The sequence below is a fragment of the Eurosta solidaginis genome, chromosome 3, assembly GCF_040869045.1.
Source record: "Eurosta solidaginis isolate ZX-2024a chromosome 3, ASM4086904v1, whole genome shotgun sequence".
In the NCBI taxonomy this organism is placed as follows: domain Eukaryota; kingdom Metazoa; phylum Arthropoda; class Insecta; order Diptera; family Tephritidae; genus Eurosta; species Eurosta solidaginis.
Genome location: NC_090321.1, coordinates 151,651,704 through 151,677,224, shown reverse-complemented (window position 1 = coordinate 151,677,224; position 25,521 = coordinate 151,651,704). Strand labels below are relative to the sequence as shown.

At 39.8% G+C, this 25,521-nt stretch overlaps 1 protein-coding gene across 3 annotated transcripts in view; it reads left to right on the top strand.

The window, feature by feature from the left end:
- Positions 1 to 25,521, top strand: part of LOC137244369 (putative sodium-coupled neutral amino acid transporter 11) — a 506,082-nt gene that overhangs the window by 342,172 nt on the left and 138,389 nt on the right. For all 3 annotated transcript variants that reach the window (XM_067773289.1, XM_067773290.1, XM_067773288.1), the window contains one exon: positions 18,838 to 18,908. In XM_067773289.1, coding sequence (XP_067629390.1) covers positions 18,838 to 18,908 — 71 coding nt within the window. The remainder of the gene's footprint in view (positions 1 to 18,837; positions 18,909 to 25,521) is intronic.

Sequence of the window (25,521 nt, the reverse complement as noted above, 5' to 3'; positions counted from 1 at the left end):
ACATCTTTGAAGCGCTTTAACTCGCCGTCCAAACCGACGAAATGTTTCCCATTATCCGATCGTATCCGTTTTGGAACCCTTCTTCTATTCATAAAGTTGCGTAAAGCTAGGATACATGCGTCCGTTGAAAGGTCATGTGCAACCTCAAGTTGGATAGCCCTCATCGTCAGGCATGTGAACAAGGCCACCCATCTCTTCTCTGTGCGCCTCCCAACTGTGACGCTTACGCGCCCAAAGTAGTGCAAGCCGGTGTACGTGAATGGTTTCACATATGGAGATAATCGATTCTCCGGAAGTTGTCCCATCTGCGGTGTCTGCAGCTTCGCCCTCTTAATTTTGCATCTATTACACCCTGCTATGACTCCACGAAGGACCTTTCTTAGATTCAGGTTCCAAAACCTTTGTCGTATCATACAAATTGTCGCCTCGGTATTCAAGTTCTTCATACGGCTATGCTCATGGGAGACGATAAGCTTTGTAACGGGATGTTTCGGCGGTAGGATTATCGGATGTTTGGCATCGTATGTCAATCAGCTGGCTTCATTCAAGCGACCACTGACCCGCAGGAGTCCATGAACATCTATGGACGGCGAAAGAGCGTACAGTGAACTGTTAGCTGGCACGGCGACGCCATTCTTCAGCCGACTTATCTCGTCGGCAAAGGCTTCGTTCTGCACTTGGCGGCACAATAAATGCTCTGCTCATTCAAGTTCTGAAGCAGTCAACCCATATTGCAATGTACTGCTGGCTTGTCGGGCGGTTGATTTGCAATTATTAATGAAGCGTAGGACCCAGGCGACGGCTCTTTTCAGTTTTATATACGCTGAAAACCTTTCAAAGTCAATACAAATTTGTTTAATAGCTAAAAGTTTAAATTTAGGGCGCAGTATTTCATGATCCTCTGTAGCTGTATCATTGGAAGTATCTGTTGGCCACTGACTCTCACGCCGATGCAAAAACGCTGGACCCGTATACCATCGAGAGGACGGACCTACATTTACGTCGTTGTGAACTCGAGTGGCCTCGTCGGCAACATTTTCCTTTGTGGGTACCCATCTCCAATCCGACGGCTTTGACACACTCAGAATTTCGGCGATTCGATGGGCTACGAAAGGTTTATAGCGGCAATGCTCACTGGCTATCCACTTGAGGGTCGTCCTCGAGTCGCTCCAAAGCCCCATTTTTTTTTACTCGCGCTGTATGCTCCTCCACTATCGTCGACATCATGCGCGATCCCAGTAATGCCGCCTGCAACTCGAGTCTGGGGATGAGAGCGGCTTCAGAGGTGCACTTCTAGTTTGGGCAAATACGATTGAAAAGGCTACATCACCCGATGAGATCTCCGACCTCCAATATGCTACAGCCGCAAAGGCATCCTCACTAGCGTCAACAAATACATGTAGCTGCAAGGACTCTGGCTTTCCTTTGTAGAAGTAGTGACGTGGAATTTGGCAATCTGATACATTCAACATTTGTCTACGAAATTGGAACCAAATGGCGCTAACTTCCGGTGTAACTGGCTCATCCCACCCTAGATCTCGCTTCCAGATCTCACGCATCATAAGCTTAGCTGTGGCTCAAGAGTCCCAATGGATCGAAAATGGACATTATTACACTCAACAGCAATCGTTTCGTTGGCGTAATATCACCACTGATTACAGATGCACAATATCCATGAAATTCCGGCCAGTACGTAAATGTATCGCTTTTAGGTAGCCACGCCATCCCCAGAACCTTCTCCGATGTATGGGATTCCTTTGACTTAATTGACAATGCTGTGGTTTCACCGTCCAATGCAGCAACAACTTCACGGGCGTTAGACCTAAATTTCCTCAACTGAAAACTTGCACCTTTATGTATTTGACGAACCTGTTCCGAGATATGTATGGCTTCGGAGACGGTATCGAAACTATCAATATAGTCATCAACGTAGTGACGTTCGATTATAGCTTTAACTGCATGTCGATCATGATTTGTATGTTCTAAAGCATTCCTCACCTTAAAATATTTGGCCGAACACGGGGAGCATGCCGCACCGAACGTCATGGCTATCATTTCGTAAACATCGGGAGCCTTCTGACCATCACCATCGCGCCACAAAAACCTCTGTGAGCAATGATCTTCCGGGCGCATTACGACTTGGTGAAACATTTCCTGAATGTCTGCGCATACTGCAACAGCACCTTCTCTTAAATGAAATAGAATTGACACCAGAGAGCGATACTGCTGAGGACCCATAAGCAATTGGGAATTCAGCGAAACTCCATTTGATGTCGCTGCTGCAGCGAACACCAATCGCAGTTTACCTGGCTTTTGGGGGTTTACCACCCCAAAGTGCGGAAGATACCAAGTCCTTGCGGTTGTTTCCCCGGCTTCACGTGGCAGCAGCTTACGCGCATAATTTTTGACGACATACGTTTCGATGATATTTTGTTAGGCCTTGCCAAACTCGTTATCCTTAGCCATACGTCGTCCGATGCCCACAAGGCGTCTCAATGCCATGCTGTAACTTTCTGGTAGTTCGATCCTGTCGTGCTTCCACAACAACCCGGTTTGAAATCTACCATTCAACTTCACTGTAGTTTCTTCAAGAATACGTTTTCCCCGCATATCATCTGCGCTTTCAATCGGCGGTGCAGCTCTTACTCCAAATGAGTCGACGCTGAAATAGTCTTTTATCATATAATGCATCTGTCAGCCTGATGCGTTGACGCGAAGGCGAGACAGCTTCCTTGGCGGCGAAGTGGTCGACGGTCCAAATATGACACAACCGAGATCTGTGAACGCTGCGTATGGTCCCTCATGATTCGTCGTCGTGGCTTGGGTAGGCAGACCGAGATGGCAGTGGTCTAGTCCAATTAAAACTTTAGGCGTTACGTTTTGATACGGCTGTACTGGCATTTTACCTTGATACTTTTCGGCATTACGGATATCACTCTGACTGAGGCTTTGCATTGGCAAGTTTAAATTGGCTACACCATGGACGTTCCGTAGCATATGACGTTTCTGCATTCCCAAACCACTGACAAACAAATCAACCAAGGTGACGGGCTGATTTACAGCGTTACCTCCAAACCATTGAATTTCTACGTGACGTTTTTCGGCGCGAAGTCCAAGTTCCTTTACTAAAGAGTCGTCCATCATCGTAATCGATGATCCTTCATCGAGTAGTGCATACGTATCGAGTCGCTTATTTGGTCCGTAGAGCGTAACAGGAATCACTCTAAATAGCAGATTTGCATTAGCACGTGCGGAGCAGTTGAGGACCGGATTGTTAGGGCTTGGTGATTCAGGCGCTTGAGATTTGGCTGGCTGATCACCCTGACACTCATGCAACAAACGATTGTGGAACTTACGGCAACCTTTCACTGAACAAGGTTTGCGGCGGCGGCAGTCGCGAGTAGAGTGACCAGGCCAAAGACAGCTAAAACAAATACGTAATCGTTTTACCAGTTTCCAGCGCTCCGGTACATTGGCTTCGAGCAGACGTCTACACTCAGTAGATTTATGATCACCTTGACAAACGATGCATTTGGTAATACATTGTTCGCCGGCTGTATGCAATACTGCTCGTCGTATAGATTCTTTTGCATCACTAGTCTGGACCATCTGTACGAAGCTGGCAACCTCAGTTAACCATTCACTAAAATTTACTATGGTTGGAAATGGCCGAATAGAAGAAAAATGACGAGCCCAATCCAAACGTTTATTAAGAGGAAGCTTCGCTACTAGTTCGTCCAATAAGGTTGGATTGGCCAAATGTTTATCTTCACCTATAGGCTGAAGGAAAACTGTAAGGTTCTTAGTTGTGGTTGCGAACGAGACTAATTTGCCAATATTAGATTCTGAGATAGGTGGTACCTCTCGTATAACTTTGATTTGGCTCCGAATAAGCTGCTCAGGACGACCGAACATAAAGCGTAGTTGTTCACTAATAAAATTCACATTGCTTGGGTGTATTAATAGGAACTTAACTACCTCCCTAGCTTCCCCTTTAAGGAATTTTTTAAGACGCTGGTTATTTTCAAAACTGGAATAATTATAGACCGCCGTCGACCCTGTGAATGCTGCATAAAATATTGGCCAGTACTCTGATTGACCTGAAAACAATGGTAAATCTAACAATTTCCTGGGTGGTGGCATGTAATTTATTGGCAGGGTGTGGCTTGACAAGTTCGCTCTTAAGTTATGAGCGAAGGTGACGACCGGTGCGCAGGTAGTGGATACACCATAATGTTGAGCCATGGTAGGTGACCAGGATGACCGACCATAGCACGACGTGGAGCTCAACGAAACGGTATGCGGGGCTTCATGTGAGGCGCTATATGACTCGCCTACTAATTGAGTCAGGCTACCATTAGGAGTAGCAATGTAGCTGGGCTGAATAATTGTTGCATATTTGGCTGTCTGCTCATTCAACGAAGCTGTTGAATTCACTATACATGGTTGCTCATTTGCTGGCGATGCACTCGTCGATACTGGTTGCCCGACGTGAGGCCTATGCGACCCCATGGTACCACTGCCCGATACTATACTACCGATCGACGCCATGAATTTATTGTGCGTTAGAGTGGCTGCCTGCGCAGCCAGCGTCACGACACATTGTTGATGCGTATATGTATTTAACCTAACAGGAGACGTGGCTGGTGGCATTAAATGTGATAATGCTGCTACGTACGTTGGCGTTCGGTTTCTGCGATTTTAACTTCTGCTTGCCTAAGTTGCAGCTCCAATCTAGAAATTTGTTGTTGCATTGCTAAAAGAATATTAATTTGCGATGCATTATACGTATTTGTGCATACTGCTGTAGCGGTACTGCTGGCGTGCCACGGCGCAGAGACGTTGGCAGAGGATTCTACGGATCCGGCGGCGGCATTGAAGTTGACAAATGAAGCAATGTTAGCGTTAACAGAAGTTGCAGCGTTTTCGTCAGCAGAGGCGGTGGCGTTGACGTTGGCAGACGTGGTAGCGTCAGACAAGGAGACGATCTTATGTACGTCGACTATGACCGGGGTGGTGATACCTGGACCAACTCTGACATGGGCATTATTATAATAAGTTGAAAATTCCCTTACCTGGTAAATCGGGCTAGGACTTGGTTCAAAAGTATTAACATTCATATGTGATGTACTTGTTGTTTTTGGCATGGCGGCAAACATACTGGTTGGCTGAGCGTTATATGGCGGTGCGCTTGTGGGATCACTAGGTGGCGACATTGATACTATGGCAGTAGATGGCGGTGTACTGGATGGCATTCTGTTGGAAACACTTGACATATTTGACTGTACACATGACGGCACTACAAACGGTGTACTGATAGGTGAAGTACACGACACATGTGATGACGCATTACATAACGAGATAGTTAAGGGTACACTGGGCACGACAACCTAAATTCCGGCGGCTACGACGACATATTACTTGGCACATCTAGTGGAGCGATATGCAGGGCGCGTTTGGCGATATACTTTGATTGATACTAGATTGTGTCACATTTGATTGTGCAGTCGGTGCATTTAATTTAGACATGGCATTTGACTTAGACGATACAGTCTCAACTTTAGTAGTGGCGGCACTCTTCATTTTGTTGCCTTTTGGCGCGGACTTCGGCGTACGGGTGACCTTTGCACACACATACACAGGCAATGTATGTGTTATCAAATAGATTGGGAAATAAAGATGTCGCGTAGCAAATAATTCGGATTTGGGATGAACATGAATTGCCAGAAGATTCAAACAATGTTAAAGCTCGTATATTCAAGCTTATTCCAGCTTATTCAAGTTTATATCTGTATAAAAAAAAGGTTATGTAACATTCAATTTGACAATATATTAGACACATTACTTACCCCAGTATCTTTCTCCGTCCGTTCGCTACGCGTGGTAATTTTCCAATGACGGAATTTTGTAGATCAATTTATACCACTCAAAGTAACGGAATATGCGAATGACGAAATAAAGAAGAAAGAGATGGGGTGAGCAAAGGACAACTAAACAGAGATGCATTTGTGGTGAAGTATGCATTTGGTAACTTAAGGTTGCCAGCTAGTTTACATTTCAAATAATTCAATTTATTACAGCAACAATAAAAAGTAATCGAGTTGGGTCGGCTAAGCTCTTTCAGTTGAAACCGCTTAGGTAATTGTCGACCTGATTGATAGTGTTGTATAGTGTTGCGTATTCAAAAATAGGGCACTATTGTGAACGAGTGAATGAAAAGAACATACAAAAATAATAGCGTGGCGGCAGGATGACATACATACAAACAAACACACGCATTTCATGTATTTTGTTTTTGTAATTCTCTGGTTTTGAGTGTCAAAAACATACTGCGCTAGAACTAGAAATGTCATAGCAGCTAAAAAAAGTAACAATTAGCTGATAAACTTCTACCATCTGTATGGTTTTGGCATAATGAAACTGTTTAGCTAGTTGAAGCGTTTTCTTCAAGCTCGCTGGGGGAAAAAACACCTTATGTTACCTTAAGCTGTGTCAGCAGAACCTTACCGCGGATGGGGGGATAATGCTGATAGACAAAAGGCTTTTTTAACACTTAATTTACTTAAAAAAAATGTTCACCTTAAAAAAAATTGTGCGCTGTAAATTATAACTAAGTACCTTGTTTGTCGTTGCGTTGTTTTTGCCGCTTTCTTTGGTGTGGTGGTGGTTTTTGTTGAAATTTGTTAAAAATCTCGAAGGTCTTTATTTTTGTGCCAAAAATTATAATATTGATTTGCCTTTTCTGTGAGGAGGTCCAACATATGTAATTGAAAGAAAAGGAAAAACACAAATAATTTGATATAATAATTGATTTATTATTTGTTAAGTTAGTACAGTATTTTACCTTGTTTGTGATGTGGCGGGACCGCAGCAGTTGACTTCTTCGTGGTTGAAATTGAACAGCAAAATGGAAAGTGATCTCCGTGTTGTCGAACCGGAGATCGTGCGGGGGTTTTCCAAGGAATATTTGTTATCCGATGGAAAACTCAGTTACCCGTGTCAGTGTTGCATATATATGAACATACATGAATGTGTGTGCATGTGGGTGTGCAGTACATGAAAGTATGTATGAATGTATTTGCACTAAATAAATTATGTATTAGAGTGGCCGTGTTTGCAGTATAAAAATATTTAGGTCCTGACCTAAACACTGTCCGTTTAATTCGCTCTCGTTTTAATTCGCCTTGAGTGTCTTCCTATGTTCTCCTTGCTTGGGACACCATTCGTGTTAACATGTCCTTTCTATCGTTCGTCACTTGTGGTGCGATAACACATGGTGTGGATGCGTTTTGCCTAAACAGCTCAGCCAAAACGATGTGGCTTCCTCCGCAGGATACTGTAGCTCCCATGCCCCCTAGCGTATCTAGGCCGATTATGTCATCATTGGCATAACGTGTAACACGGTGTGGTGCGACGATTCTTCGAGGCATACCTCCGCCCGTATGGCCTCGAAGATTTGGCTGTTAGTACCGTCGGCCATGGTTATTTGGAGGGCTGCGGCTATCCTTTCCCGCCTCCTGAGTTTATCATGCGCTCTGCTGCGAAGGTTGTGTAGTGTAAACAGCCAACAATTTAATCCCAAATATTTAAATCAGTCTAATAAGCTACCCAGCCACAAAAATAGTCTAAGTGTTCATCAACACATAAATATACATTTGATAACTAATGCTGACATAGCCATTAATACAGGTGTATGTACAACGCACAACCAAACAAGTTTGAATTCTAATAAATTTGCAAACATTGCATTTCCCATAGAAGTCACAGCTCAACACTGATGTGTAGGTATATACTTTGTGTCGAGTAATATGTAGATATGTAAGTATGTATGCTTAAGGTAGATATGCATGTAAGTATGTATCATAGCGGAACGATACAAGGTGGCAGCATGGTGACACACCTACAAACATAAATAAAAATCCCATGTACTTTGTTTTTGTAAATTCGATGGACAAATGTCAAAATCGTACTGCGCCGGAAGTTGATGTATCAAATCAAATAAAAAATGTTTATAATCAGCTGTTCCATGCTGCCACCTTGTATCGTTCCGCCATGGTATGTATGCTTGAATGTAAATATGAATGTAAGAATATGTTTAGAATAATTTAATATAAATAAGCTGAACTATTTGAATAAAGAAGCATTCATGCTTTACACCTCACAAAACACTATTCATTTTTCCACATTTTATATGGCGATCCTGCCTATGATTTTGGTGGCTGATTTTTCAGCCTAATTTCATAGCTGGCAAGGATACGCCTTTTATATGGCGACCCTGCCTATGATTCTACTGGCTGATTTTTCAGCCTAAGTTCATTTCTGGCAAGGATAATACTGGCTGATTATTCAGCGTAAGCGCTACATATATATACACATACTACACAAATCATACAAAAAACCGACATTACTAAGCGGTGTTCCAAATTACCAAACCTTTTTCCGAGTGCACCTGATGCGGCAAGCGAAGTGGAAGATAACATTTGCTAGAGGATTGAGAAGAAATTAACGGATACCCTGAAGAAAAAGGCGGTGCTCCAAATTACCAAACATTTTTCCGATATGTATTATAATAATTAACATTAATATTTATTTCTAACAATAACAATATTCGGGCAACCTGACGGTTGCCTATTGACAAGCAAAAATTTAAATTTCTGCTGTAAAAACTTATTTTTACTAATTTTTGAGCTATGTTCCCAGAAGAGGACATACAAAATCAAAGCCAATTTTACCAAATTTTCGACAAATTAGTTAAACTAAATTTAAATTTCCAGCAATGTAAACATTAGGGTGTTGAAAAAAAAAATAAAAATAAAAAAATTTTTTTGGAATGTTTTACCAAAATAGAAAAAAAATTTTTTAAGCCCAAAATGGCATAGAAAACAAAATTAGAAAAAACAAGTAAGGAAGGCTAAGTTCGGGTGTAACCGAACATTACATACTCAGTTGAGAGCTATGGAGACAAAATAAGGGAAAATCACCATGTAGGAATATGAACCTAGGGTAACCCTGGAATGTGTTGTTTGTACGATATGGGTATCAAATGAAAGGTGTTTATGAATATTTTAAAAGGGCGTGGGCCTTAGTTCTATAGATGAACGCCTTTTCGAGATATCGCCATAAAGGTAGACCAGGGGTGACTCTAGAATTTGTTTATGTTGATACTACCGACTGTTTTGTTTTTATGTATAATTTTCTTTAATCGGGTTTCCAGTCAAAATAATCAGAAAAACGCCTTTATTATTTTATTGCCGACGTTTTGACCGTTTATTGTGGTCTTCTTCAGGGCCTAGTTACAAATTTAAAGAAATTAAAATAACTCAATTTAGTTTCGCAGTTCTATAGAATTAAATTTACATATATATATATGGACATTCGATTGACAAAACAATTCTTACTTAAAAATCTCTGCGTTCTTCTTCGTCAGGTTTTCTTTATATATATGTGTTTCGAAATAAAACATAGTCACTTTAATACTCAATTAAAGGGAACGGAAATTATTTTACAATTTAATTTACTTATATACTGTAAAGGTGTTAATGAGTGTTTTAAAAGCGAGCGGGCCTTAGTTCCGTGGGTGGACGCCGTTTCGAGATATTGCCATAAAGGTGGACCAGATGTGCCTCTAGAATTTGTTTGTACGATATGGGTATCAAAAGAAAGGTGTTAATTAGCTTTTTAAAAGGGCGTTGGCCTCAGTTCTATAGGTGGACGCCTTTTCGAGATATCGCCATAAAGGTAGACCAGGGGTGACTCTAGAATTTGTTTATGTTGATACTACCGACTGTTTTGTTTTTATGTATAATTTTCTTTAATCGGGTTTCCAGTCAAAATAATCAGAAAAACGCCTTTATTATTTTATTGCCGACGTTTCGACCGTTTATTGTGGTCTTCTTCAGGGCCTAGTTACAAATTTAAAGAAATTAAAATAACTCAATTTAGTTTCGCAGTTCTATAGAATTAAATTTACATATATATATATGGACATTCGATTGACAAAACAATTCTTACTTAAAAATCTCTGCGTTCTTCTTCGTCAGGTTTTCTTTATATATATGTGTTTCGAAATAAAACATAGTCACTTTAATACTCAATTAAAGGGAACGGAAATTATTTTACAATTTAATTTACTTATATACTGTAAAGGTGTTAATGAGTGTTTTAAAAGCGAGCGGGCCTTAGTTCCGTGGGTGGACGCCGTTTCGAGATATTGCCATAAAGGTGGACCAGGGGTGGCTCTAGAATTTGTTTGTACGATATGGGTATCAAATGAAAGGTGTTAATGAGTATTTTAAAAGGGAGTGGGCCTTAGTTCTATGGGTGCACGCCTTTTCGAGATATCGCCATAAAGGTGGACCAGGGGTGACTCTGGAATTTGTTCGTACGATATGGGTATCAAATGAAAGGTGTTAATGAGTATTTTAAAAGGGACTGGACCTTAGTTTTATAGGTGGACGCCTTTTCGAGATATCGCCATAAAGGTGGACCAGGGATGACTCTAGAATGCGTTTATACAATATGGGTATCAAAGAAAGGTGTTAGTGAGTATTTTAAAAGGGAGTGGGCCTTAGTTCTATGGGTGGACGCCTTTTCGAAATATCGATATAAAGGTGGACCAGGGGTGACTCTAGAATTTGTTTGTACGATATGGGTATCAAACGAAAGGTGATAATGAGTATTTTAAAAGGGAGTGGGCCTTAGTTATATAGGTGGACGCCTTTTCGATATATCGCCATAAAGGTGGACCAGGGGTGACTCTATAATGTGTTTGTACAATATGGGTGTCAAATTAAAGGTATTAATAAGAATTTTAAAAGGGAGTTGTGGTAGTTGTGTATGTGAAGACGTTTTCGAGATTTCGACCAAAATGTGGACCAGAGTGACCCAGAACATCATCTGTCGGGTACCGCTATTTATATATGTAATACCACGAACAGTATTCCTGCCATGATTCCAAGGGCTTTCGATTTCGCCCTGCAGAACTTTTTCATTTTCTTCTACTTAATATGGTAGGTTTCACACCCATTTTACAAAGTTTTTTTCTAAAGTTATATTTTGCGTCAATAAACCAATGCAATTACCATGTTTCATCCCTTTTTCGTATTTGGTATAGAATTATGGCATTTTTTTCATTTTTCGTAATTTTCGAAGTCGAAAAAGTGGGCGTGTTCATAGTCGGATTTCGGCCATTTTTTATACCAATACAAAGTGTGTTCAGATAATTATGTGAACTGAGTTTAGTAATGATATATCGATTTTTGCTAAAGTTATCGTGTTAAAGGCCGAGCGGAAGGACAGACGATCTACTGTGTATAAAAACTGGGCGTGGCTTCAACCGATTTCGCCCTTTTTCACAGAAAACAGTTAAAGTCCTAGAATCTAAGCGCCTGCCAAATTTCACAAGGATTGGTAAATATTTGTTCGATTTATGGCATTAAATGTATCCTAGACAAATCAAATGAAAAAGGGCGGAGCCACGCCCATTTTGAAATTTTCTTTTGTTTTTGTATTTTGTTGCACCAAATCATTACTGGAGTTGAATGTTGACATAATTTACTTATATACTGTAAAGATATTAAATTTTTTGTAAAAATTTCACTTTAAAAAAATGTTTTTCTTTAAAGTGGGCGTAATCGTTCTCCGATTTTGCTAATTTATATTAAGCATACATGTAGTAATACAAGTAACGTTCCTGCCAAATTTCATCATGATATCTTCAACGACTGCCAAATTACAGCTTGCAAAACTTCTAAATTATCTTCTTTTAAAAGTGGGCGGTGCCACGCCCATTGTCCAAAATTTTACTTATTTTCTATTCTGCGTCATAAATTCAAACCATTTCATTGCTTTATCCGTCTTTGGTAATGAATTATCGCACTTTTTCAATTTTTCGAAATTTTCGATATCGAAAAAGTGGGCGTGATTATAATCCGATATCGTTAATTTTAAATAGCGATCTGAGATGAGTGCCCGGGAACCTACATACCAAATTTCGTCAAGATACCTTAAAATTTACTCAAGTTATCGTGTTAACGGACGGACGGACGGACATGGCTCAATCAAATTTTTTTTCGATACTGATGATTTTGATATATGGAAGTCTATATCTATCTCGATTCCTTTATACCTGTACATCCAACCGTTATCCAATCAAAGTTAATATACTCTGTGAGCTCTGCTCAACTGAGTATAAAAAAGAGAATAGCATAGGAATTAATTTTTAATAATTTAACTATTCATCATTTGAATTTTTTTTTTTGTAAGAAAAATTAGAAATGCCAAAAATGTTAAAATAAACAAATTGTTCCTTAAGAACAAACATTTTTAGAAATAAACCTTTTAAATAATAACTTATATAATGATAACTAAATAAGGAAAAAATAATAAAACTAAAATGGAATGCTTAATATAGTAAACATAAAAAACAAAGAAATAAGCATAAATTAGCATTTTCCCCCACCCCCAAGGAATCAGGAATAAATTTCTAATTTCTCTTTAATTTTCTCTTTCAATCATATCATCTCTTTAAAATGTCTTTGTGGGCAAAAATTAACCCCATAACTGGTTACAAGGTAGGAAAAAGAAACTCTGAAACATCAGAGAATAGAATATTAAAATATAAACCACCAGCTGAACAAGAGCCAAAAATTAACCCAAACATTTCAGATATTTGGCTAGCAGTTTCAACCTGCGGAATCGTGCTATTGATATAATATTCAAATTTAGCACCCTAAATCCTCTAAATTCAACCCAATTTCGATAAGAACAGTAAATATTACAAATGAATCACTGCAAAATGCCTCACTCAATAGAAGAATTTATTAAGACAGCTTTCATTAGCACTGTCTAAGTTCATGAATTTGCTAATTCACAGTAGTAGCTGTCAAAGTAGAAAATTTATACCACAAACCTTTCGCAACATAATGTTTGACTAAAAACCTTACGTAAGTGGAAATATGCACCTAAAGTTACCACAAGATCGGAAATTTCAAAACCAGCCAGAATGAAGAAAATAAGAAGTCACAAAGAGAACCTTATTATAAATAAAGCGCTTAATAAATAAATTTGCAATTAGACATGTCACGCTCGCTTTCATCCAAAAGGATAGAAAAATTGTAGCGTAATACAAGCAACCAGATTGTTGAGGAAGTTATTGACTAAGGACAATACTCAACCAGGCTTAAAAATGCCGGCAATCTAGGACTTGTAAGAGAAAAAGACAGTTGTCCCTTAGGAGACAAATTGGTCAAGAATAATGAATACTCGAGTAAGCATATTTAAAAATAAAAAATAGGTACCCAAGTTCTCAAAGATCTAATATTTGCATTGACCCCAGAAGTTATGCATGTGACAAATGTCGACAGAAATTAAAGAAATTCTTCATAAATATCATGACGATCCCATCTGGGAAGGCCACCCAGAAAATCGCATGACACATAAGATCTAATAAAAATATTGCTGGAAAATATGAAAAATGGTATAAGTAAAGATATAAAAATGTTTGCATCCACTGTACCCTTGGGTTTAACCACTTGTCACTATATAACTACTTCTTGCTCTAGCAGCAACTGAATCTACCCAATCTACTGTATATCATACGCTCGAAGATCCCGCTTTTTAGAAAAATGTCAATTTTCAGCAAATGATGACTGTAACCATCATCCTATTCTATACGCTTTAATTTTAATAACAATGCAAAAGCTTTGTTTAATAGAAATAGTCAAGGTAAGGAAAACTAAATCTCCTATATTTAGTCGATAGGATATACTAAATCATTAATCTTCATCATTTTAAAAAAAATATAAATATAAGTTTGACCTGTTTCATCTAGGAAAATAATTCTATTAATAACCTTGTAGACTAAGAAAAATAATTATATTATGAGCTGTATAATAGGAAAAATAATTTCCGCTAAACTGTTGAAGTCTCGTCGGCGGATATATAGTAGGTAATCCGGATGGCTCTTTCTAAATATCATTCCTAGCCGCTGCTCTTTATTGTAACCGGCGCGTCGCATCAAATTTTGTATCGCCAGCATGTAATCCTTGTATTTCTCCCGTACGTGTTGTCTTTCGTATGTCGTCCTCTAGATGCTCGAAATATCTGGCCGGCAAGAAAAATCGTAGGAGATCACGCTTGAAGGTTGCCCAGTTGGTCCAGTGTTCGTTGTTGTTACGGTACCACTGGAGGGCGGTGTTGCAAAGTAACTCCGGCATCGTTTTCGGGAGGAGGTCTACACTTACCTTGTATACCTCTGCCAATTCTTCCAACCGTTCTATGAAGGCTAGGAGATCTCGTCCAACATCGTATTTCACTGACCACTTCCTTACTTTGTCGATTACGGGTGCAATTACAAGGGCCGATGCCTGATTTACCTGGGGTATCACATCCTTGGGTTTTACGGCGTTTGCTACTGCTTGATACTGGGGTGCTGGCTGTAGGTTCTGTATGGGGAATGTAAATTGAGTCGGTTCCGGTGTCTTTGTGGGACCTCTAGCCCCTGCTCAACTTGGAGTCGGTGGGATTGGTGCCTTTGGCCCATTCTCGTTTCCAAATTGGTTTCCGCGGTCCTGCGTGTAGCCTCCATGGATATAAATTTTGTGTATATTTCGGAGTCGGTCGGTGCCTTGGAAATTGCTAGAACTATCCGTTTTCGGATCTCCCGCGTGGTGTCTGTTTACTCGATGTCTAGCTCTTGGGCTAGGGTCACCAGCTGCTCTTTGGCGACATTATCCAGCCACGTTGTAGCGCGTAGATCACTCATCTTGTGAAAAAAATTTTTGGGGGATTTTTCCCTTTCAATAGTTAGTTATACGACTTGGAAGGTCCCTTCTCGGGCGCCAATTGTAACGAAGCTTTCCTTGTGCCCCGATGCTTCTTAGTAAATTGCTGGGGTATACTCGCCGTGTCCAGGGTTCCTTACAATAAATTTATACTGTGGGGCCCTTTTCCATGTCGTACTTTATTTAACTTCATTTATTTACAGCTAAATTATATCTAAAACTTCACTTAAATTCAATTTGTATTCAATGTTATTGGTATTCGGTGTCGGCGTGGCCTGGTGGGCAACGGTCCACCCAACTCCCGTGGGCGTGCCTGCTGGCGTGTTTGCTTACGTTGTTCTTAGTATGCTTTTGTACCGACTGACGGTCCACCCGGTCCCATTAGCGCGAGGTTATGGGACGCTGGCGTTCGTCGCTGCGCCAGCTGTCGTGCTAAGTACGCGGTCACTGAGGACGTTCTGCTGCCGTTGGCGTTGCGCTGGCTATCGCGATTAGTGAGTATGATAATGATGATAATGAGTATGCCGTCACTGAAGACGCTCGTTGGCGACGCGTAGACGCTGGCGTCGCAGTTGGTATTTAGTCACTGAAGACACTCGAACAAAAGGGGTGCAGTCACGGAGGACGCTCGTTGATGGCGCTCTGTTGCTGTTGGCGCTGGCGTTACACTGGCTGTCGCGATTAATATTTCGTCGCTGAGGATACGCGATGATAATGAGTACGCGGCCACTGGGGCACCTGTTGTCGACGCGTTGATACTGGCGTCGCGGTTAGTATTTAAGATAATGATGATATGAGAGGATATGCAGTCACTGAGGACACTCGTTGATAAACGTGCGGTCGCTGAGGCACTTGTTGACGACGCGTTGATGCTGACGTTGCCGTTCTGCAGCGCCTTACAGGTCGCCTCACTGTCGACTGTGATGAGTCGGCGGAGCGCAGCCTTAAGCGTTCATTGAGTGGAGAAAACCCGAATACTCACGTACGCCTCAGTCTGCATCTACGTCGGGTGGTGATGTCTCTCACTGGTGAACACCCCTAACTACGAGCTATCACCTTCCGTCCGTAGATCCGACCAGTAATAATGGCGTCGGGCTATACCGTTTGTTGACTGGGATGGTGTTGTGGTGCAACTTAAAGCTTGGCTGGGCTCAGTTCGCGTCTAACCTGAGTACTCATGTCTCGCACTGGTGAACACCCCTAACTACGAGCTATCACTCTTCAGCGTAGAACTGGTCGCTACCACGGCTCCGTGCTGACTAAAGCTGCAGACATTGGTGCTTTATCGGTAAGCGTATCGGTAACCTTATATCAGCTGATTCGACCAACCTTATGGGAATCAATTCAATCGATTATTGGTGCCGCTAAGGTCGTAACTGTATCGTAGCCAACGCGACTACAGCGATACCACATACGGCACCAATTACTCCCGTTTAACTCTTTCTTGCTGTGGTCGTTGCTATTATAAAATTGCATACTCGTAATAAATGTGTTGATGATTTTGGTTTGCTCGCCGACGTGTTTTGACCGTGTTGTTACGACCGGTGGTGTATCGGTACAAGCTGTAGTTGTTGTCGTCGCATGGTTTGGGTATATTGTTGTTTGATGTTGCGGTTGAAGTTGGTATGGCCTAGTCTATTGCGTGTTGTATTCGTGTGTTTGACTTACTGTAGGCATACCGTGTTTATTGTGTGATCGTGTGGTTCGATAGCGGCTAGACGTTCGTCCACAGGTTTGAACGTCAGTACTTTGCGACAAAGTCTCTGTCCACCACTAATCTGACACCGAGACTGCGCTTATTTGCATGTCCACTCCAGTAGATGTGACAATCTTTAATATTCTTTCGTCCATCGCATTTTTGGATGGCGGTGATGTCTGCTTTGCTTTGACGAGAACATCAATCAGGCGGGCATCTGCACCAATCCCATTTAGGGAACGGACATTCTAGGTGCATGCCCTGAAATCTGTCCTTCAAACGATTGCGGGGGTCGTCATCAGTTAAGGGTTGTCTTTTTATCCGAAGCCAGTTTTTGTTTTTCATTGGAGTGTTCTTTGACGTGGCGGGTCAGAGGGGATGGAAATGTTACTTGCACAAGCCACCTGATCCAAGACGGACGATCGCTTGCAGCCGCACCTTGTGGTGGACAGACGCACATTGGGGATTAAGCACTAATTTCATTCAAAACCACTTACAGGTTCGAAAAATCAACCGATTGCAACAATGTTTACACAGAAATTTTCGTAATTGAATTCTGAAGAGACTTGCATCGCTTGATCCTTCAAACTAATTTGTTTATTAAACAATTTGTTGCAAAATAGCCTATTCTTTGCAGAACTTTATATTATAATACATAACGGTAAACTCACATTAAGAGATACTAGTTGAAGGGCCGGGAAGGTTGCGACATGTGTTGATGACCAGGCGATTGCTTACAGAGGCAAGTTCCCTCAAACTTTATGGTACTTGATCCAGGAAGCATTGCGAGAGGTTTCCCTATGGGCCTCCCGTTCTGGAATCAGAGTCAATTCTGATTAAGTTGAGCTTGTCGTATATACCAAACGATACAAATTACTCCCGTTAAACTTACCAGAGCTAAACCTGTCAGATAAGGCCAAATTTATCGTTCTGGACAAAAAGCTAAACTGGAACGACAACGTCATTCAGCAGAAAAGAAAATCGTACATGGCATTATAAACGTGTAGAAGAGACATTGGCAAAAAATGGGGAGTCACCCGAACATATGCAGATGGATTTATATAGCGAAAAACAAGACCACAGGACACTCTAATATACTAAACAAATACAGTTTTCTTCCTACTATCAATGATCACTGTGCGACCACAACAGTTGCGGAAACCAACTTTATGATAAACATTCCCAATAGGATGATTGGAAGGAGTCGGATAGGTGCCTTTATGTTGACGGCAGCATTTCCATATACATGGACGGCTCTAAGCTAAATGGTAGAGTTGGAGGTGGAGTCTACTCAAGGGACCTAGACCTCCAACTCTCCATCAGACTACCCGATCACTGCAGCGTCTTCCAGGCAGACATTTCAGCCATCATGGAAGCCGCAGTTAAGATAGGGACACACAATATCGGCAAATAAATATTTGTTTTCAGCGACAGACAAGCTGCCATCAATTGTTCAATTCTGAACTAGCACTAGACTGTCGCCGATCTCTTCAAGAGATGGCCGAACAGAACCGTGTACTCCTCACATTGGCCCCGTGACATATTGCATTGCAGATGAACTCGCTAGGCAGGATACAACCAGGCAGATCCTGGTTCCTGGCGAAGAACGCTTAGATATGCCCTTTGCCATCAAGCCGACGAAAGATGGCTACAAACACCGGGGTGTCGGACATCGAAGGAAACCTGGCCAATATGATCCCGTTACGTGTAAAACCCAAGCAGGGATACAATTTCCACACTTGTAGAGGCTATAACTGGACATTGCCTTATAGGTAGGCGTGCAGAAATTATATGGCCGCCAAGAAACAAAGAACTGAATTTAGCTTGGGGGTCTAAACAGGGGGTCATATTCCCGCGGAAATATATTAAACTATTTCATTTGTAAATACAACTAAGACTTATTTCACTATAAAATGCAACTAGCTTAAAGTAGTCTTACGTACCAACAATGCAACTCTAGACGTGAGGTTTGCATCAGGTGAGCGAGGCTGTTTGTAATTTTGACGTTTACCGTTTAGTTGGCATACTTAGGCCCGGTTTTTCATTGAGAGTTTAAACTACAGTTAAAGTTTACTAGAGTTTAACCTTGCCACTTAGGCCACTTAAGCCGAGATGACCACTAAAATTTATGCTATCGACCACAATGGCAAGGTTAAACTCTAGGTCAACTTCAAATGAAGTTTTAACTTGTACTGAAAAACCGAGCATTTATAAAGTACACCATGACCCTAGTATTAGCACTCGTTTACACAAAATTTCGTTCACATTTTCATTTCGGTTACTGTAAAGTAATAATGCGATTACAAATTTGCCGGTAACGTTCAAAATAAGGCCGCTAATGTTTGTTTTCTTTTTCAGCACGGATACACCGGATTCTTGGAGATTTGCGAACGTTGATTTAATACCGGCCATGGGTATTATGGTTTTTGGTAAATTTATTGCTTTCGCACTACTATAAATTACCCGTCCATAAAACACTTTGAAGTATGGGGGATAAACTAAACATGAAACAATGGCCGCTTTAGAGAACCAGAGAACGTATAACTATAGAGAACCTCCAACAGAGCGAATAGTGTGAAACAGTAAACCATCAAATCGCGGGTAGGTAATTCACCATTGGAGAAATGTGGCATGAAATTCGTCAATTCCAACTCTAGAAAACCTTTATTTTAATATAATAATCACAATTAAACTATTTTTCTTACGTTTTCAATAACTTTTGGTGAAATTTTAACTAAAACACCGCGTTTTTTGCTAATCTTAGGGAATGTGGTGAATTACCTACCGCCAGTTTGACAATTTCTATTGCTGTCCGTCGTTGGAGATTATCTATAAATTTACGTCTCTGCAGAGAACACTATTTTTGTTGATACGTTGCATACAGGTATCCGTCAATTAAGTGATGGGAATTTTGTTTTATGAACGGCGAGCATGGTGGAATCCCCAGGTGAAGTAAATAAATAAGGACAGAAGATGTACGCTATCTGAAACTGCAAGGATGTATTTTCAACGGTCAGAAGAGGGTACAATTTTTACCCGCTTTGAAAAATAAATACCTTGCCACGTAAGTTATTACAGAAACTGTTTTTTTCAGCATGTCAGTGCCACCTGCCGCCAATTCAAAAGGGGATACACAGGGCCAGTGCGAGCTAATATTACTTTTGCCATCAAATAAAAATTAAAAAAATTTAAATGTGATGAGAAGTAAAATTCAATAACGCGTCTAAAGTAAACTGACCTAATGGTATCCATTATTTAGTTGAACTGTAGTAACTTTGCGCACTTGAATGGGTTTCGGGTATGATGAAAAGTTTTACAGTCACACTTGAAAGTGATCGTAATACTTTTAAATGTGTTTCCATCCCTAAAAATCCATTGTTATTTCCATCTGCTCTGTTGATTTGTCGTTGAGAGTCGGAAGTAAAACAAAAGCCCTACTAATATATCATACAAACTTGATCAGAAGATCCCCCAAAAGATCTTGACAATTAAATTCATGATATGTTACTAATGTTAACAATTTATTATTTACTAAAATATGATAGGTGTTGAGTTTGAGTGAGTTGCTTGAACGAGTAAGACGTGTATTGCATTCGCTCCGTGCTTTTCGTGCAGTGTTCTTCTAGTCTTTTGTGTTGTTTTTTAAACGTTTTTGGTTGGTGCTTTGTATCCAATAAGTGGCTTAATAATTTCTAGCTACAGTGTTCACGTTTGGTTTAAAATCTACCTGTTTTTCAAATTTTTTAACAAGGTATGTCACATGTGCAGGCTATTGCACCCAAGAGGCGCTGTAGTAGAGGCTCTTCCACACCTAAAGCGGTAAAACTTGATGAGGGTGCTGCTCTGCCAACAATACTAGCAGCACTGCGGGAGCTCGAAGAGACAATTCAAAGCCAATCTGATAAATTACAATCGCTTTTTGATAATCTCTCTACAAAAATAACTGACGTTGAAAACACACTAAGTAAGAATATAGAGTCTATATTATAGACAGTGAAGTGGCTCTACTATCTAAAAAAGTGAGTGAGTCTGCTGAGCGGATTGCAGCTTTGGAACCCAATCAACAAAAGTGTGATATTGAATTACAACAGTTGCGTGTGCAAATAGAAAAGGCAAAAGAAGAAAAGCAAAAATATACAAATGCATTTGATGCTGATGCAGTGCTATTTGGCATACCGTGTAATGAAGGAGAAAATTTATCGAGTATTATAAATCTCTTGTGCCTATCTATAGATTCTTATGCGCCAAAAGTAAGAGAAATTTTCCGCACGAAAGCTACCAACAACAACCCTAGTAGCGCGGTAATTGTTAAATTTTACTGCCCACTAGATCGTAATCGAACGCTGAAAGCCTTCAGTGACTTTAGAAAGCGAACAAAGTCCATAATTTCTCTTGAATCTGTTGGACTTGAAGGGAAGCTGTCCATTTTTGAGAGTTTGACTACGGATAACCGAAAAATTTTACAGGGGGCCATCAAGTTTTGAAGAGTAGGGAAACTGTTGCCGTTTTTACTTTGAGAGGGGTGGTATATGTTAGAGCGGAAAAGGTGCGAATGCTGTACGAGTTGACGAGTTGCGAAACCTTCAAAATTTGTTGTTATTTGTCTTGTTTAATTTCTTATTTCTTATTACTTTTTTTTTCCTTTTTTGTTTTTGTACTAATTTTTCACTAATAGTTTTAAGTATGTCTTGTGTCAATTTGTCTCTTGTAAAGGTGGTTCTTTTCTTTTGTTTTAAACAGGCATGCTTAACCAAATAAACGATATCATTTCGTTACGATAATCAACGTTAGTAAACGAAACGAAGTCATATCATTTCGTTTATTAACGTTGATTATCGTAACGAAATGATATCGTTTCGTTGGTTAAGCATGCCTGGTTTTAAATGCATATCTATTGATTTTTACTGTCGAAGGTGCTTTTGTTTATTTGCGACATGTTAGTTGAGGAATGAATGGCTGATAGCTTTGGTTTCTTCACAGTGTTAGCGATTTTCACTCTAACATAAGCAATTTTGATCTTATCCGTAACGACCGTATTGGTAGAAGAGGTGGAAGAGTTGCGTATTGTAAGAGCACCATTAATATATGACTCATTTGTGGGTCATCTAATGAAGGTGTGGAGTTTCTAATTGTTGAACTAGGTATCAGATCGTTTAACAAAGTTCTTGTTGCGTGTGTGTATAATCCGAATAGGTCTATTTGTTCGAGTCCATTCTTCGAAAAGTTATCTCCGTTGCTTGTTGATTGTAAAAATATTATCATTTGTGGGGACTTTAATATAAATCTTCTCGTGCCTGACCCTGTATGTACTTTTTTCCATGATCAAGTTGCAAGCTCTGGTCTTTCTGTTGTTAATACCCTGGTACCAACCATGTATTGTAATAATTGTAGTCCTAGTCTTCTTGACTATTTTGTTGTTTCGGACACCTCATCTGTATGGACTTTCGACCAAATTTCGTTTATTTCGAACCACGATTTAATTTTCTGCACATTAGATATTCATTTCAACCACTCAAAAGTTGAAAAATCTTTTATGTATCAAGACTATCGATGGATTGATCTAAATGCTCTGTATTCAGAAATGGACTGTATTGACTTGCAGCGTTGTTGATATTACCAAAGTAATAATGAAAAGCTTGTACTCTTAAATAATGTGCTTTTGGCAGCTTATAATACTCACATCCCAATACGCAGCAGGAAAACTAGTGTATGTCCGTGGGGTTCAACTCTAATGTCAAGGAAGTAATTAGGGGTTCGAACGAAGGCTTATAAGCACTGGAAAAGAGACCGCTCAGAATTTCATTGGAACCTATTCCGAGCCGCCAGAAACAGGTCGATTTTGACCATTAGAAAGGAAAAGCAACGGTATTTTGAGAGCAAACTAAATCCTTCACTTCCCTCAGGTGCGCTGTGGCGCAATATTCGAAGCTTACGAATAAGTTGCAAGGATAAAACCGAATGCATGTTAAATGCTGATAGTTTGAACGATGCTTTCCTATGTAGTGGTACGTCTAATAGTTCCTTAAAGTTTACTCCATATCCTTCATTTAAATATTCCTTTTGAATTATCTATGGTATCAGAACACGATGTTATTATATGCATTAGTAACATAAGATCGCACGCCATTGCTGATGGGGACTTACCCATTCGCTTTATAAAATTGTCTTTGCCTTATATCATTAGCCCTCTTGCACACATTATTAATCACAGTGTTACGACTTCTTGTTTCCCTAATTCGTGGAAAACAGCCTCTGTGTGCCCTATTGCGAAAAATAAGCGTGCCTGGCGATTTTCGCCCAATCAGTGTTCTTCCCATTATGTCGAAAGTGTTTGAGTCTTTAATGGCTGAGCAAATCTCAGCTCATATATCTTGCAAAATACTTATTTCTCCTTACTAATCTGGTTTTAGAGTGGGACATGGATGTTCAACCGCCATGGTTAAAATATTTGACGATTTGCGAATAGCTTATGACAAAGGTAAACTATCCCTACTTTGTTTACTTGACTTCTCTTAGGCATTCGATTCGGTTGATCACACACTACTCTGCTCTAAGCTCGCATATTATTTCGTGTTTGGTAAGGCTGCTTTATCTCTTATGGACAGTTACTTAACGTACAAAAGTCAGCGTGTCAAGACTGGTACAGTATCTCCGAAGAAACGGATAAGTTGAACGAAGACTTACTATCTATTTCCCAATGGGCTACACTAAACGGCCTTCGTCTTAACTCCAACAAGTCCTATGTTTTACCAGTTTATAAAAAGAAAATTAGTCTCACTAGCATACCTAATATTAATCTAAACAACAACTATCTTCAGATCGTCGAAAAAATAACCAACCTTGGTTTTGTAATTAATACTGTGGCGAATATTAGTGACATTAAGTGATACTCCCATCACTAATCTGATACTAAGTAAATAAAGTCACAATAACAATAAAGCAAGCTGATACACTTGTATGTACGTAAACAAATTAATCATTATGTCTGCACACACACGTGCAGGGCAACAGAGGGAGATACTCACAAGCGCACGTCATCATCAGCCGCTCACATATACAAACGCATATGGATACAAATTGCAAATATACGTGTATATACCCGGTAAACAAGCATCAGGTTCACGAAATTACTAGACCTTAGGAGAAATGGGTGAACGAGGTAACCGAAGAGTATAAAAACGGCTCAGGCTGAGGCATCACGAATCAGTTTCAGTTAAGCATGCTATCAGTAAGCGAAGTATAAGTGTTATTGTGAAGTACTTTAGTAAAGCCCATTTTCCATTATTGAAGGGTGGAGTTATTTATTCAACAGTTTAGTGATTCGAACTTAGCAGAAGGTGGCGAATAAGAGGATTTGCAGTAAATTCGTTACAATTGGTGTCAGAAGAGGAATTTTTGAATAAATTCCAAATATCGGGAATACAACTTGGACATGTCAAAGTTGAGTGAATTGAGGATCCAGCAACTGAAAAAGGAGTTGGAGAACAGTGGATTGAATACAACCGGCTTTAAGATCGAACTTCAAGCAAGGCTACGAGAGGTAATGGAGTCGCAAGGAATTGATGTGGACGAGTATGTCTTTTATCCTGATGGGGACGAGACAACAACAAAAATTTAAGAGAAAAACGAAACATCGCAGACAGTTACGAGCACAGACTTGAACATGATTTTGGCTGCAACAGCTGCACTAACATCGACAGTAACATCAATGTCGTCAGAAATAATATCGAAGATTGAAGCACAAAAAAACGCGTATGTCAGAAATGTCGACACAGATTACATCCAAGATGGAAACTCAACTGGAAGAACAGAAAACATAATAATTTCTTATTTCTTATTACTTTTTTTTTTCCTTTTTTGTTTTTGTACTAATTTTTCACTAATAGTTTTAAGTATGTCTTGTGTCAATTTGTCTCTTGTAAAGGTGGTTCTTTTCTTTTGTTTTAAACAGGCATGCTTAACCAACGAAACGAAATGACTTCGTTTCGTTTATTAGCGTTAAGAACGTAAAATTAACGTTAATTTGACGATCTTAACGTTAATAAACGAAACGAAATGACTTCGTTTCGTTTATTAACGTTGATTATCGTAACGAAATGATATCGTTTCGTTGGTTAAGCATGCCTGGTTTTAAATGCATATCTATTGATTTTTACTGTCGAAGGTGCTTTTGTTTATTTGCGACATGTTAGTTGAGGAATCAATTGCTGATAGCATTGGTGATAACAGTAGAGCTTTGGGTAACATTTTATGTAAACAACATAGTTGTCTCAATATAGTACACTTTAACGCGAGAAGTTTAAATGGTGTAAAGATGGATATGTTAGGTATGTTTTTGAGTCCTCCGCTGTTGATATTATTTGAGTGTCGGAAACTTGGTTTCTTCACAGTGTTAGCGATTTTCACTCTAACATAAGCAATTTTGATCTTATCCGTAACGACCGTATTGGTAGAAGAGGTGGAAGAGTTGCGTTGTATTGTAAGAGCACCATTAATATATGACTCATTTGTGAGTCATCTAATGAAGGTGTGGATTTTCTAACTGTTAAACTAGGTATCAGATCGTTTAACAAAGTTCTTGTTGCGTGTGTGTATAATCCGAATAGGTCTATTTGTTCAAGTCCATTCTTCGAAAAGTTATCTCCGTTGCTTGTTGATTGTAAAAATATTATCATTTGTGGAGACTTTAATATAAATCTTCTCGTGCCTGACCCTGTATGTACTTTTTTCCATGATCAAGTTGCAAGCTCTGGTCTTTCTGTTGTTAATACCCTGGTACCAACCATGTATTGTAATAATTGTAGTCCTAGTCTTCTTGACTATTTTGTTGTTTCGGACACCTCATCTGTATGGACTTTCGACCAAATTTCGTTTATTTCGAACCACGATTTAATTTTATGCACATTAGATATTCATTTCAACCACTCAAAAGTTGAAAAATCTTTTATGTATCGAGACTATCGATGGATTGATCTAAATGCTCTGTATTCAGAAATGGACTGTATTGACTGGCAGCGTTGTTGATATTACCAAAGTAATAAT